At 45.4% G+C, this 14,191-nt stretch overlaps 1 protein-coding gene across 3 annotated transcripts; it reads right to left on the bottom strand.

The window, feature by feature from the left end:
- LOC308673355 (UPF0235 protein C15orf40 homolog) lies at positions 1-13,774 on the bottom strand. 3 transcript variants are annotated; one of them, XR_014027632.1, is made up of 6 exons: positions 13,677-13,774; positions 11,047-11,173; positions 9,939-10,066; positions 9,660-9,816; positions 7,909-7,933; positions 1-1,807 (listed from the first exon to the last, which is right to left on the bottom strand). XR_014027632.1 is itself a non-coding variant. In XM_081336972.1 (4 exons), the coding sequence occupies exons 1-4, from the start codon at positions 13,764-13,766 to the stop codon at positions 9,724-9,726; spliced, it is 438 nt and encodes a 145-aa protein (XP_081193098.1). In that variant the 5' UTR covers positions 13,767-13,774; the 3' UTR covers positions 7,970-9,723. The 3 variants fall into 3 exon arrangements, 1 of the variants encoding a protein (XP_081193098.1); XR_014027633.1 differs by lacking the exon at positions 1-1,807 and having other exon boundaries at positions 7,629-7,933; XM_081336972.1 differs by lacking the exons at positions 1-1,807; positions 7,909-7,933 and having other exon boundaries at positions 7,970-9,816.
- Between the last annotated feature and the right edge of the window lie 417 nt (positions 13,775-14,191).

Below are 14,191 nucleotides of genomic sequence, written 5' to 3'. Positions count from 1 at the left end.
AGCTGGGACGAGTAACAGGCACTCACTCTGTTACGCGGCACTCGGGATTTGACCCGCCAAACTGCTGACCTTCTGATCGACAAGCTCAGCATCCTAACCCACTGAGCCACCACGCCCCCATCTATGTATAGTTCCTGCCATTTGAAGCGATTCTTCAATTAGGAGCAAACAAGAAGAAATCTAGGGTGAATTCAGCCTGGGGGGGAAACATCAAGAATTTCAGAGGCACCACAAATGACAGGCCAAGAGAATGATTTGGAAAAGGATAGTTTATTGGACATATTAAAGAAACTAACAAGCTTTAAAAATCAAAAGGGAAATACAAATGACACAACAGGAGAGTGGCCTGAAAAATGTTTTCCTTATTGGATCTACAAGAGGCTTGTTAAGCCTTTGAAGAAAAGAAGAACTGACGGGAAACTCAACCCTATAACAATGTTGATTGAATTATAGATTAAGACTTTTAGAAGGAAAAGGAACAAATATAAAGTTGGTTCATTTAATCAAGATTAAAATGAGACATTGTTTGCAAGGTTTTTTCTATCCTTTATGGACTTTTTTTTTTGCTGACACCCGGGTTGAAAAATTGATGTTTTATGGATTTGCTTATAGATAAAGGATGAGGTATGGAATCAAGAAGGGACACGGTGGCTCAGTGGGTTAGGACGCTGAGCCTGTCGATCAGGTCGGCAGTTTGGCGGGTCGAATCCCGAGTGCCGCGTAACAGAGTGAGCGCCTGTTACTCGTCCCAGCTTCTGCCAACCTAGCAGTTCGAAAGCACGTAAAAATGCAAGTAGAAAAATAGGGACCACTCCGGTGGGAAGGTAACAGCGATCTGTGGGCCTTTGGTGTCTAGTCATGCCGGCCACATGACCACGGAGACGTCCTCGGACAAGCGCTGGCTCTTCGGCTTTGAAACGGAGATGAGCACCGGCCCCTAGAGTCGGAAACGACTAGCACACATGTGCGGGGGAACCTTTACCTTTATGGAATCAAGAGATATCTACCTGTAACCTGACAAATGGTACAGAACTACTAAGTTTGTTTATACTTGTGATAAAGAAGGTTAGAAGTCATTTCTTTATATATTTGTTTCCCTTTTCATTACATTCCTTTTCTTGTTTCCTACGCTTCTTTTTTCCTAGTCTCTTCCCTAAGCTTAAGATTATATTTGTTCTTACTGTTGTAATCAAAGTTCCTAATAAAAACTACATTTCATGTAAAAAACGGAATTTTGGAGGGTGTTTTTTTTTTAAGGAAGACCTTTTGCTCAGAACAACCAGCAGGGTATTTTTAATGAGCCTCTCATTACACCAAGGAAGTAGCGCGAACAATAAGGGAAATGAAAAGGAGGGTGGGAATGAAACCCCATCTCAAAGCCAAAAAACAGCGGATGAGAGCTTAAAATAAGAGGCCAGGAGTCAATTTTCCCTTGGCAAGAAAACACAATGCAGATTGCCTGCATTCGCCACAAGAAGCTGCTTCTCACTGTCACTCTTCAAAGTATATTTCCACTATCAGGGAGAATAACAATCCCCATCGTAGTCGTTTGCTTCCCCCCCCCTTTTTTTTCCCCTTTCATTGGGTGGCCTTTTTTGACCTGCACACTCCTAAGTCCCCAAAACATCTCAGCCAGCACATTTGCACATAACCCCAAAGTGATTTTCTAGGTCTTAATGCCAGAAGCTAATACAATATCAAATATTAAAACGGATCTGGAGCAGGGCTGTGTAAATCTACTGAAAAAGATGTGTAGGAGCTTTCTTCTGGAAACGGGAGGCGACCAGGAGCATCTTCTGAACCAGCCCTGCGTGTTTGGGAAAAAAAAAGAATAACAGAATTAACAGAATAACAGAGTTGGAAGGGACCTTAGAGGTCTTCTAGTCCACACCCCTTGTTCAGGCAGGAAACCCTATACCATTTCAGAGAAATGCTTGTCCAATCTCTTCTTAAAAACCTCCAGCAATGGAGCACCCAGAACGTTTGAAGGCAAGTCGTTCCACCGACTAATTGTTCTATCAGGAAATTTCTCTTTAGTTCTCTTCCTTGATTGGTTTCCATCCAAGATGTTTCCAAGATGTGGCTGCTTTCATGGTTCAGAAAGAGGCCTTTGTATGCGTTCTTGGGAATTCTTCTTTCAAGAGCTCTGCGCGATCTGAGGCTGATGGAACATTGCAGGCTTCCTAATTTTCTGGTAAAGTTTTAGCCGAGTTGAAGTTTGAAGCAAGAACCCTTTGGCTTCTGTTGTTGCCCTGGCACCAAGTTCGCCTCTGCAGCCTACACTTTCGGTCTGCCTTCCCATTATTTCATCCATGGGATTTGGTCTGATGAGGCAAGCGTGCATCTTTCATTGCTCAGAAGATGACCTTTGAAGGGGGAAGGGAAGAAATGCCTAAAATAGCTTTTCTTTCCCAAAGGAAAAAAATCTCTGGTAAACCATCTAACAAGCTTCTCCAGAGAAATCCCCGGTACTTTTTTCCAGACCAAATGGAGAAAATCTCAGCCACTTTCAGCACTCAAGTTCCCAAAGTGGAACTCAACTCTTGCTAGACCTGCTACTGAGCACAAAACTGTTCTACAACTATTCTTCTGGTATTATGAAGTTCCTCTTCCGTTTAAATCTTCAAATCTCATGATGGCCCGTCTTTTATATAGAGGAGTAAACAAAGGTTCCTGTATTGCTTCCTCACTCCTTTATCTCTTGTCCAAGGACACCTGTCCTTCAAATCTCTTCTTGAGAAAGGACCTACAGATTCAATCATTACCCTTAGAAGCTCTAGTAATCTGGAATTACTCTACTTCACGGCAGTGCCTAGAAACCAATCCCAGATGGGGACCCAAGTATCTTTGGCTGAATGGGTTCCCAGAGCAAAAGACTTCATGCTCTCCAAATGGAGTTAGCAATTTCACACAATGGGAATTGCGGGAAGTTTCACAACCCTTGGCATCTGCTTTTGCGTAGGGCCCTCCCTCTCCCTCCCCTTTGTGCTCGGCTGAATGAGCAGAGGGACTCCGCCAGCTTCTCGCAGTAATTACAGGGTGTTAGTTTTGCCTCGCTGCAGAAGATAACTCCCCCACACACATCGGGAGCATGATTAGAGCTTGCAAATATCAAGCGCATTGGATGAATCAAGTAGATGGTGCTAGATTTGGGGGCACGGGGGCGGAAATGACACAACCTGGAATTCTGGAGAAAGGGCCCCCTTTAACAAAGCAAACTATGCCCTCTTCTTCTGCTCTAGAATCTAGACTAGATGATAGTTTACACAAGTATTTAACATAATTTGGGTAGGGAAGCCACAGAAATGTAATCCCATGGTTCTTTGGTCCAGGTTCATGAGATAAGCCTGTGATGTGCAGCATTATGAGACACGGTTTATTATCATTACATTTATTTCTCAGATCTAGCTCTTATTCTGAGGTCCTATCTCACGTCCGACAAATGGGACAATTTGACAGCAATTTAATTTCCACAAAGTGGGATCACCACATGCTTCCATTTGTTGGATTCACAGTTGGCGTCGCTGAAGAATTAAGGATCATCTTAGATAAGAGGATGGTGACTCAAGTGTTATCTTTTTTCTCAAAAAACAATCTTTTTTTTTTCACTTGCCAAATGCCGCGGGGCAAACGGCAATGTTGGAGTGGTTTCACTGGGAAGGAAACATTTTTTGCCCCTCTACTTTGATAGGGCTTTGGATTGTCTTTTAAAGAATATAGTTATGTCTAATAATAGAAGCTTGGTCTTTATTTTTCAAGTAGAAAATATGGACTGTTTTTAAATAGTTTACTACTAACTATCAGCAGTGGGCTGTGGGCAGATTCTAGGGCTGCAAAAAAGATGCTGAAATCTCATATTCCTGCTGTACAATAATAATAATAATAATAATAATAATAATAATAATAATAATAATAATAATAATAATAATAATAATAATAATAATAATAAGAATAAGAATAAGAAGAAGAAGAAGAAGAAGAAGAAGAAGAAGAAGAAGAAGAAGAAGAAGAAGAAGAAGAAGAAGAAGAAGAAGAAGAAGAAGAAGAAGAAGAAGAAGAAGTTGGAAGGGACCTTGGAGGTCATCTAGTCCAACCCCCTGCTCAGGCAGGAAACCCTATACCATTTCAGGCAAATGGCTGTCCAGTCTCTTCTTAAAAACCTCCAGTGCTGGAGCATTCACCACCTCTGGAGGCAGGTTGTTCCACTGGTTAATTGTTCTAACTGTCAGGAAGTTTCTCCTTAGTTCTAGGTTGCTTCTCTCTTTGACTAGTTTCCATCCGTTGCTTCTCGTCCTGCTTTCAGGTGCTTTGCAGAATAGCTTGACTCCCTCTTCTTTGTGGCAACCCGAGATATTGGAACACTGGTTATCATCATCTCACACACACACACACACACACACACACCAGTCCTTCTCTTCATTAGACTAGACATACCCAATTCCAGCAACTGTTTCTTGTATGTTTTACTAGACAGAGTGAGATGTCATAAAGTCTATGAAATTTCTCTCAAAGAGTCAACCGTAACTGCAATGAACTGAGAGCTATAGAAGTTTCTGTATAGTCTAATTTAAGCTCAGCAGGGTGTTTTTTGTTAATCTCTTTACTTCTAAGAGTGTAGATAAATCTACTTATTTGCTGCTCCAGATCTCTCTCGTGGCAGGGGACCCAAAGCAGTGACATCAACTTCACAGTCTCTCATCAAGCTTAAGAACTTTTACCCAGGAAAGACGTACGTTACATCAGAGGTCCCCAACCTTGGCCACTTGATGACCTGTGGACTTCAACTCCCAGAATTCCTTGATCTTCAGCCAAGTCAAGCCAAATGCCTAATACAGGGTTAAGTATCCGGAAAGCTGAGTTACTGCTCAGCCCACCTCCCTCCTCCTCAACCTGTCAGCTCCTACTGAAAGAGTAATTCAGCCCTTATTGCTACATCTACCCACAGAGCTTCATGGGCAACTCTTACTGAATCAGATAACTCTTTCTGTCTTCATTTTTGAGGATGCCCAAGCATTGTCCCTCCCTTCCTGGCAAGAGGCCTCTAAGGAGACTGATGATCTGCAAAGATTGGCACAGAAATATGTTATTTGGAAGGCAAGACCAAGCAGGCTCGGGAACAGAAAAGTTCCACGTGATGATGGCTTTGCTGCGCCACCCCTCCGAGCATGCCCTAACATCTTCGGATTGCTGTGACATCATGATGGGAGATGTTCTCAAAGGAAATAGCTACAGTAGGAGGAATCCTTTGCCTGGAAAAGAGATTAAACTGTCAATCCTGCCCGACGACGCCATCCGTGGGTGCTTTGTAAGCTCTTGCTAGATGAACTCGCTTTTACAATGTTAATAATAATAAAGTCAGAAGGGACCTTGGAGGTCATCTAGTCCATCCCCCTGCTCAGGCAGGAAACGCTACACCATCTCAGACAAATGGCTGTCCAGTCTCTTTTTAAAAACTTCCAGTGTTGGAGCATTCACAACTTCTGGAGGCAGGTTGTTCCACTGGTTAATTGTTCTCACTGTCAGGAAGTTTCTCCTTAGTTCTAGGTTGCTTCTCTCCTTGATGAGTTTCCATCCGTTGCTTCTTGTCCTGCCTTCGGGCGCTTTGGAGGATAGCTTGACTCCCTCTTCTTTGGGGCAGCCCCTGAGATATTGGAACATTGTCTCAGTCAGCAGCAGAAATTTCGGGCTCAATTGTGGTCCTAAGTTGAGGACTACCTATACTCCTACCAACTCTACTGTGGATTGATTGGTTTTAGAAAACTGATTGGTTCCAAAGCACCAGAAAGCAAGATAAGAAACAATGGGATGGAAACTATAGTCAACGAGAGAAGCAACCTGGAACTAAGGAGAAAGTTCCTGACAGCGAGGACAATTAACCAGTGGAACAGGTTTGCCTCCAGAATTTGTGGGCGCTCCATCACTGGAGGCTTTTAAGAAGAGACTGGACAGCCACCCGTCTCAAATTGTATAGGGTCTCCACCTTGAGTAGGGGGTTGGACTAGAAGACCTCCGAGGTCCCTTCCAGCTCTATTCTGATTGATGTATGGATGGTGTAGATTACAATACTTTGTAAACCCAGCCTTGGTGGTCTTCTCAAAGACCCACGGGGAGCAGTAGGCCTGGAACCAGCATCACCAGCATGTTTCATTGGGGGGGGGGGAAAGCCTTTTCCCTCTTCCTTTACATCTGGGCGCAGGTCAGATAAAATTTATTTCAGGAGGCTGGATGCTGTTTCCAGGCCATCTGGCTGCTTTCCACCTCTGATCGTGGCTTTGTTAGAAAGTGGATTTAGACTTTAGATGTCCTTGGATTGTAAATAGCTTTGCGGGAGCCGTAACCTAATTTCCGAAGCTAGGTAAATGGGCTAAAACGGAGCAATCTGATTAAGCAGAAATTAGCTGGATCAAATGTACTCAATGAGCTTCCTGTGAAACAGAACTGCTGGGGGCCTTCCGTGGGCAGCAATAACGAATTTCATGAAAGATGCCTTACATTCAGGAGCAGTGGGTGGCAGACACAATGTTCCCTCCTACCACTCTTCCCCTACAACCCCAATCCATGAGGTGGGTTGAGCTGAGAGAGCGAGTTACTGGTCCAAAGTCCTCCAATGGGCTGCGAGTGCCCTTGGACCTTTGTCTCCTCCCTTCCAATCCAACACATTCGCTACTCTCCCACCAAGGCTCTTGTTTTATCACATCTAAAGATATCATGAATCAAACGGAAGCGGCCCCTCTGAATTGCGGTAGGTCTTCTTCTGCAGTCTGGTGGATCCAGGAGGCCCCTTCTCCATAATGCCCTTGAAGACCACGATGTCAACGCTGCTAACATCGGACATTTTTGCTTTGACAACAGATCGGGATGCAACCATTTTCTTCTTAGGTTTTACTCTTAGAGTTAGATGATGCTGGCGAGTTGGGGAGGAGGAACGTGCATGAGAGTTTAGCTAGACATAAAAGTACCGAACCTCATAGTGTGAGAACCAAGGTTATTGAAATAAAGTTGGCGGGCTGGAGAGCTGGAGGGGAAGCCTGCATTTCAAACTAATTGAAGAATGTGATTTATGACTGTTAATTGGCGGAGGGAATTGTGCTTTGATACTATGTGCTCAGGGGAGGGAAACTCAGATTTTAGCTTCGATTATGTTAGTGCCGAAGCTCTGCTACTCGAATAAAGATTCTTTTAAGGTAAACAATGCCTTGAAATTCTTTGAAGAGTTTCATCTGTCGGAACCATGACACACAGCCTATCTGGGTTTCAAAACTAATTTGGAAGCCCCCTTGCTCTTAAATAAGAGTATACGGTTAGATGAAAAGCCTGTTGATTGAGCAATGCATCATATTACGTAAGAAAACACACACACACACACACACAAACATTAACCCATGAGAACAGGAAGCCGGAACAAGACAGAGCTCATGGATACAAAGTGAGAATAACGAGGTGGAAGGAAGAACCGAAGGCAAAGCTTTTTGTGGTTTGTTTCGCTGCTGCTGGCGCCTGGGGGAAATTATGGCTGCGTTCCTGGAAAGGCTTTTATCTCTTGAAATGGTTTGAATTTATGGCGCTGAGCACGGAGGGCTCGCACATGGCTTCCGAGGATGGAGATGCGAGACCGAGAGGGCCAAACGAACGACACAATCCTTTTAATTTGCCAAGAACTGAAATGCAAATCTAGGGCCTTGACATAAATTATACAGGGGGAAAAAAGAGAGGAGAAGACGACGGTCTGGCGCAGAGAAGCAGAGGGAGGAGGCTCAAAGAGAGGCGAGCGGTTAAGTCAAAAACACAACACGACACACTCCCTGGGTTAAAACAGAGCGCTTTCTCTCCCTGCCATCAAGACCACAACTGGCAACGCAACAAACAGGCTGCCAGTGATATGAAGGGGAGTCTTGCAGCCACACTCACCAGTCGCTTTGCCAGATGGGCAGCTCTATCAATGGGAACAAAATAAACGAAATAAAAATCGTAAAATCCAACTGACAAAATATCAGCCAGTTTTATTTTAAAATATGGCACAGGAACGAGGCATTTTGTCTGGCATCAAGACAAAAAAACAACGACAACCCAACATGATGAGAAGGAGAGATTTAAGGGACTCCCAAATGTCTCCATTTCGGAACCTCCATATTTTCTGGTGAGCTCCCCGTCCTTGCCCTGGTTCCTGCTTGCAAATGTGTGTAGATAAATACCATGTTTCCCTGAAAAATAAGACCGGGCCTTTTTTTCTTTTTTTTGCCTCCAAAAGAGGCACCAGGTCTTACTTTTGGGGGATGTCTTACTCCCCTCCAGCACTGACAGCTCCACATGGCCGGCCCACTTCTTCTTGGGCCGAAGGAGCAGCTTCACGCTGCAGCTGCATTCCAGCCCGCATTTTGCAGTCAAACCTTTCCGGAAGGCCTCTGCAGACGAGTACCGAGCTATGAATTCAATCCACAGCTCAGTCCTCAGCTGCAGATCTCTTGCAGAACCGAGCTATGGATTGAATCTGTAGCTCGATTCTCGGCTGCAGTGACCTTCTTGGAAAGGCCTCTGACCGTGAAATGCAGGCTTGGGGACGCCGCAGAAGAAGTGGGCCGGAGCCCAGAGGCCTGGCTGCAAGGTAAGAGGGTGTGGGGCACGTGGGGCATCTCCATACCCCCACACCGATTTTTAGGTGTGTGTCTCACCCCCAAACTAGGCCTTACTTTTGGGGTGGGGCTTATATTAGGTCCGCCCCCCAAAATCAAGCTAGGGCTTATTTTGTGGGGTAGGCCTTACTTTCGGGGAAACACCACTTTGGTGGGAAGGTAACAGTGCTCTGTGACACATGACCACAGAAACGTCTTGAGGCAGTGCTGGCTCAATGGCCTTGAAACGGAGATGACTATCATCTCCTATAGTGGCAATGACTAGCAGAGCAAAATCGGGAGGGACTCCCTTTATTTCTAAACGTTATCAGGCAACGTCCCTCCTAAGGAATCAGTGGGGGGTGAAGGGCAGGAGGTTGCCGAATTCAGACTGCCTTCTCTAATTCAAGGGGGGAGGCAGGTTTTTTGTCTCTTCCATGTGATGAAAGCAAATTAAAAGGGAGCGACAGCTTAACGAATGCAAATATAAAACCGAAGACACATTTTCTGCATCCAATAATACAAAGCTCAGATCTTGGTACTGGAAGCGATGTACGGGGGTGGGGGTGGGGGGGAACCCCACTGTACCTACAGTCAAAACAGAATTTTCAACTACTCTCCAAGCACTGCGACTGACCAAAGTATCTGAAAATGTGAAAAATTGTGCCCTGCATTTGTTATTAACTGCTAGTGATCTCTGGCCAAAGGAGCTTGGCAATAACTCACCAAGCCTGTTTACCAAAGGTGCAAATAGATGAGCTATCTATCACACCTACGTGGTGCCTTTCCTGTATCACTTTGGATGCAGTGAAAATGACAACTGCCTTGCTGACCAGCTAAACAAACATACTCCAAAAGAACTTACTTTAAAAAAAATGTCACGATGGACAGACAAAGGTCATTTTCGGGTCCCAGTGAGGCTCTTTCAAATAACTCCGTGCCTTGTTATCATGATGCTTTTTTAAAAAAATATCTTAAATTAAGCTTTATAGCGGTCTACAGATTTCTTGTTGGATTCTCCACCCCTTGTATTTATGAGCTCCCATTTACCTAAAGGTAGTCATTACTTTGCATCCCGAGAAACCGCTTGTTAAGACTTTGGTCACGCATAGCTTCAGCTGGAACTCTCTTTCCTCAGCTTCTCTAAAACGTCCTCTGGAGTCAGTGGGGCCAAAATTTTCACAACTTTTTCTCGAGATTTGCTGCCCTGTTTTAAAACACAAGCAAGAGACGTTTAGGGATTCCTAAACGGAATTCTTTTCCCGTTAGCGTACAGGGGAAGATTCAAAAACCCAGGTTGAATTACGCAAAGGAGAGGAGACACTGTACCTTCTCCAGTACGACATCGTTCTTCTTAATTTCAAGGACTTTCGAGAGGTAACGACAAAGCTCTGCGTTGGCTTCCCCTTCGGATGGAGGGGCTGCGATAGCCACACTTACCGCCTCGGTGGTCAGATCTGCAACAAGCATTTTAGGATGTAGCCATCACTTCTGTTAAAACTCATGCCCTAAAATGCCTCTTTGGAATCTCTCCCGTGTATGTAATGTTAACCTTAGCTTAGATAACAGATTTATAGCCATAGCTATGGAGTAGCCTAGCTGAAGCTTCTCTTAACCCTCTCTCTTAAATGCCTCCCGTAAATAAAGACCAAGATCACCACTTCAAGGGTTTCTATGATTTGAAGCAGAGTGAAAAAATCCTCTTCTCTAGCTATTTATGCAATAAGCAAAAGGCTTGGCACTTTTCCAAACCGTTTGGATTAGTTTCTTCCCATTGGGAGCATTTACCATTGGACTGCATTTTTTTTTAGATCTGTATATTTTCTTCTGCAGGGGACAGGACTTCTTTTTTTTAGCATTTTTCTATCTGTTCTAGAACTTGGCATGGTTCAGGAACAGCACACTTTCCCTTCTGCTCTACGCTGCTGTCTTTTACTATTCAAGGGGACAAGCCACTAGATAGATCTGGGGAAAAACTGTTGTGTGCTGAAAGATGGATCAATACAAGGGTCTCCATACCTTTTCAGATTAGTGCAGTGTTTTTCAACCTGGGCAACTTTTAAGATATGTGAATTTCAGCTCCCAGTTAAAGATGCTAAGATTGAAACTCTTGGATTAATGGATACATTTGGAATTTTAGTAACACATTATGGGAGTGTCCACAGAACACTTGCTAAGATCTGTGTGGCCAAGCACAACACCCATATCCCAGGACACAAACAAACAAACAAAAAATGGTTACAGACACTTCCCTGATTTCTAAGAAGTGCAGTGTCCAACCAATTGCCCTGAGTTCAAATCATACATAGACTACAAGTACTGCAAGACAACCCCCATTCTCAAATCATTTCACTGAGGAAACCTTGCTGGGCCATAGGGCAAAACGTTTTATCAAAAACACTATCAGTGTTGCATAGGTACTTATGCTCTAGCTTACCTGTTATTGCATTTTGTTTAGATCCTGGTTTGGCATGAACAGAGATAACAACAGAACCACTTTTATCAGTTGTCACAGGAACTGGAGGACCAGAAGGCTTTACAAACACCTTGGTCTGTGCTTTCCCCTTAAATCAAAACACAAAAAAGAGTCCTTGACTATGAAATGGGCAGCATATAAATTAATAAACCACCATCTTTCACTCCCAACATCCATATCTTCCTCCCCTCTCCCCACACAATAATCTTCATTAACACTTGAGTTGGTTATAATAGAACACCAATGCAGAGGGAAACTTTCTTGTGTCTCTCCTACGGTTTTGATTTGTGGCTGTTGTGCTGAATCTGAAATTTGGAGGACCAGACCAACCCATGGCTGTCTGCAAATGGCCCACAAGCTGTGGTGGTGGAGTGGTTAGAATACAGTACTGCAGGCAAACTCTGCCCACAGCCAGCAGTTCGATTCTGACCAGCTCACAGTTGACTCAGCCTTCCGAGGTCAGTAAAATGAGGACCCAGATTGTTGGGGGCAACATGCTGACTCTGTAAACCGCTTAGAGGGCTGTAAAGCACTGTGAAGCAGTACATAAGTCTAAGGGCTATTGCTATTAAGAGATGTGGTGGTGGAGTGGTTAGAATGCAGCACTGCAGGCTGATTATGTCCACTGCCAGGAGTTCGATCCTGACCGGTTCAAGGTTGATTCAGGCCTTCTTCCTTCCGAGGTGGGTAAAAACGAGGACCCAGATTGTTTGGGGGCAAAATATGCTGACTCTGTGAACTGCTTAGAGAGGGCTGTCAAGCACTGTGAAGCAGAATATAATGAATGAATGAGCCTTTATTGTCAAAGTACAACCATGTATACAGTGAGATTGGCTGAGTCTCCCTTCATGCCCCCACCCCCCCAGCTTACAATGACACAAACCCTCCATCTTATTACACCATGTGAGCTAATTGCACAACGCATTGGCCTCGCAAGTCAATCATGCATAAAGTTTATAAAGTTATTTCCCGTTCAAAAGCCTAACAGCCCATGGATAAAAGCTGTTTTTCAGCCTGTTGGTGTGGCGGGCTATACTTCTATATCTCCTTCCCGATGGTAGGAGAGTAAAGAGATACCGTCCAGGGTGTGAGTCGTCCCTGAGAATTTTCCTCACTCTTCCAAGGCAGCGAGCCCCGGCGATGTCATCCAGGGGTGTCAGCAGGGGACAGCCCACGATGTCTTGTGCTGTGCTCACCACCCTCTGTAATGCCTTCCTATCCGCGGCTGTCAGACCAGCATACCAAACCACAATACCATACGAGAGGATGCTCTCTATAGACCGGTAAAAGAGGGTCATAAGCCATTGTTCTACCTTGTTCTTCTGCAAGACCCTGAGAAAGTGAAGCCTCTGTTGGGCCTTTCTGGCCACCTGGGTTGTATTAACTTTCCAGGTCAGATCTTCGCAGAGTCTAAGGCAGGGGTAGGCAACCTCGGCTCTTTTATGACTCATGGACTTCAACTCATGGACTTCAAAATTGGAGCCTTGGTGGAGCAGTGGGCTAATGCCTCCTTAAGTAACACCAGCTGCCTGCAATTAGTGCAGGTTCGAGTCCCACCAGGCTCAAGGTTGACTCAGCCTTCCATCCTTCCGAGGTAGGTACAATGAGGACCCAGATTGTTGGGGGCAATTAAGCTGACTTTGTAATAATGCCGATTGGGGGGGGGGGTGAAAGCCCTAATAAGCAGGCATATACATAGAATGAAGGCTACTGATAAGCTTGTAAGCCGCCCTGACTCTTCGGAGAAGGGCGGGATATAAATGGAATTAAAATAAAATAAAATAAATAAAAAATTAAGTCACAATGTCTTTCTTGACTAGAGCTCATAAGCAGAGCCTTGGTGGCGCAGTGGGCTAATGCCTCTTTAAGTAACACCAGCTGCCTGCAATTAGTGCAGGTTCGCATCCCACCAGGCTCAAGGTTGACTCAGCCTTCCATCCTTCCCAGGTAGGTAAAATGAGGACCCAGATTGTTGGGGGCAATTAAGCTGACTTTGTAATAATGCCGCTTGGGGGTGTGTGAAAGCCCTAATAAGCAGGCATATACATAGAATGAAGGCTACTGCTAAGCTTGTAAGCCGCCCTGAGTCTTCGGAGAAGGGCGGGATATAAATGGAATTAAAATAAAATAAAAAATAAAACTCCCAGAATTCCTGAGCCAGCATAGCTGGCTCAGGAATTCTGGGAGTTGAAGTCCATGAGTCATAAAAGAGCCGAGGTTGCCTACCCCTGGTCTAAGGGCTTTTGCTAAGAGCAGCCCAAAGTCACTTCTTCACTTCCCATGGACCCCTGCAGACCCCCAAACCCTGAGCAGGAGCCAAGGCTGGCTCTCCCCCCCACCCATTGCATTGGGACCCTCAATTGACCCAAGAGACCGTCCTCCGCAAAGGGGCGAATTCTGCCCCTTTGCGCTTCATCCTGCCTACGGGTCTCTCCCAACCAGGCGGAGCAGCGTCTCCGGGAGTGCCAGACTACAACTCCCATCACCCCCTCCAGCGCGGCGGCAAGGGTGGGGAAGGACGGGAGTTGTAGTTCAAACGCGGGGGGGAAGGCCTGCGGCCTCTTCAGAGGCGTCCGCTCCCCGGACCTAACCTTCCGGGGCATGGCGTCTCTCCGTCCCGCGGCAGCCCAAGCCGGGGAGGCCGAACGGCGGCAGAAAGCCGGAATAGCCCAACCTAGCATGGGGGGGGGCTTGCGTCACTTCCGCCACCTCTTTCCGGCCGGCCTCGCTCCCAGAGATAGAAGAAAGGGTAGAGGCGCCTCCCGAAATGCTTTCAGCCAGCGGGATGGCTTTTGAGCAAAAGCTTCGGAGGAAGGAAGCGAGCGGGGGTTAAGAGCACCAGGCTGTGATGGGCAGATAACTTTGGCCATTTAAAAAAAAATTCCTACGACTAAATTAAATTAAAATGTATAAAGCAGGTCCGGATTTTCAGTGTTTGGTGTTCATACTGCAGCAGGGGTCTTCAAACTTGGCCCTTTTATGACTTATGGACTTCAACTCCCAGAATTCCTCAGCCAGCCAAGCTGGCTGAGGAATTCTGGGAGTTGAAGTCCACAAGTCATAAAAGGGCCAAGTTTGAAGACCCCTGCTCAAGAGCATTGGGTGA

This window comes from Vipera berus (genome assembly GCF_964194415.1).
Source record: "Vipera berus genome assembly, chromosome: 12".
Classification (NCBI taxonomy): Eukaryota; Metazoa; Chordata; class Lepidosauria; order Squamata; family Viperidae; genus Vipera; species Vipera berus.
Note: the sequence above shows the minus strand (reverse complement) of the source record. Positions and strands in the feature narration are given on the sequence as shown.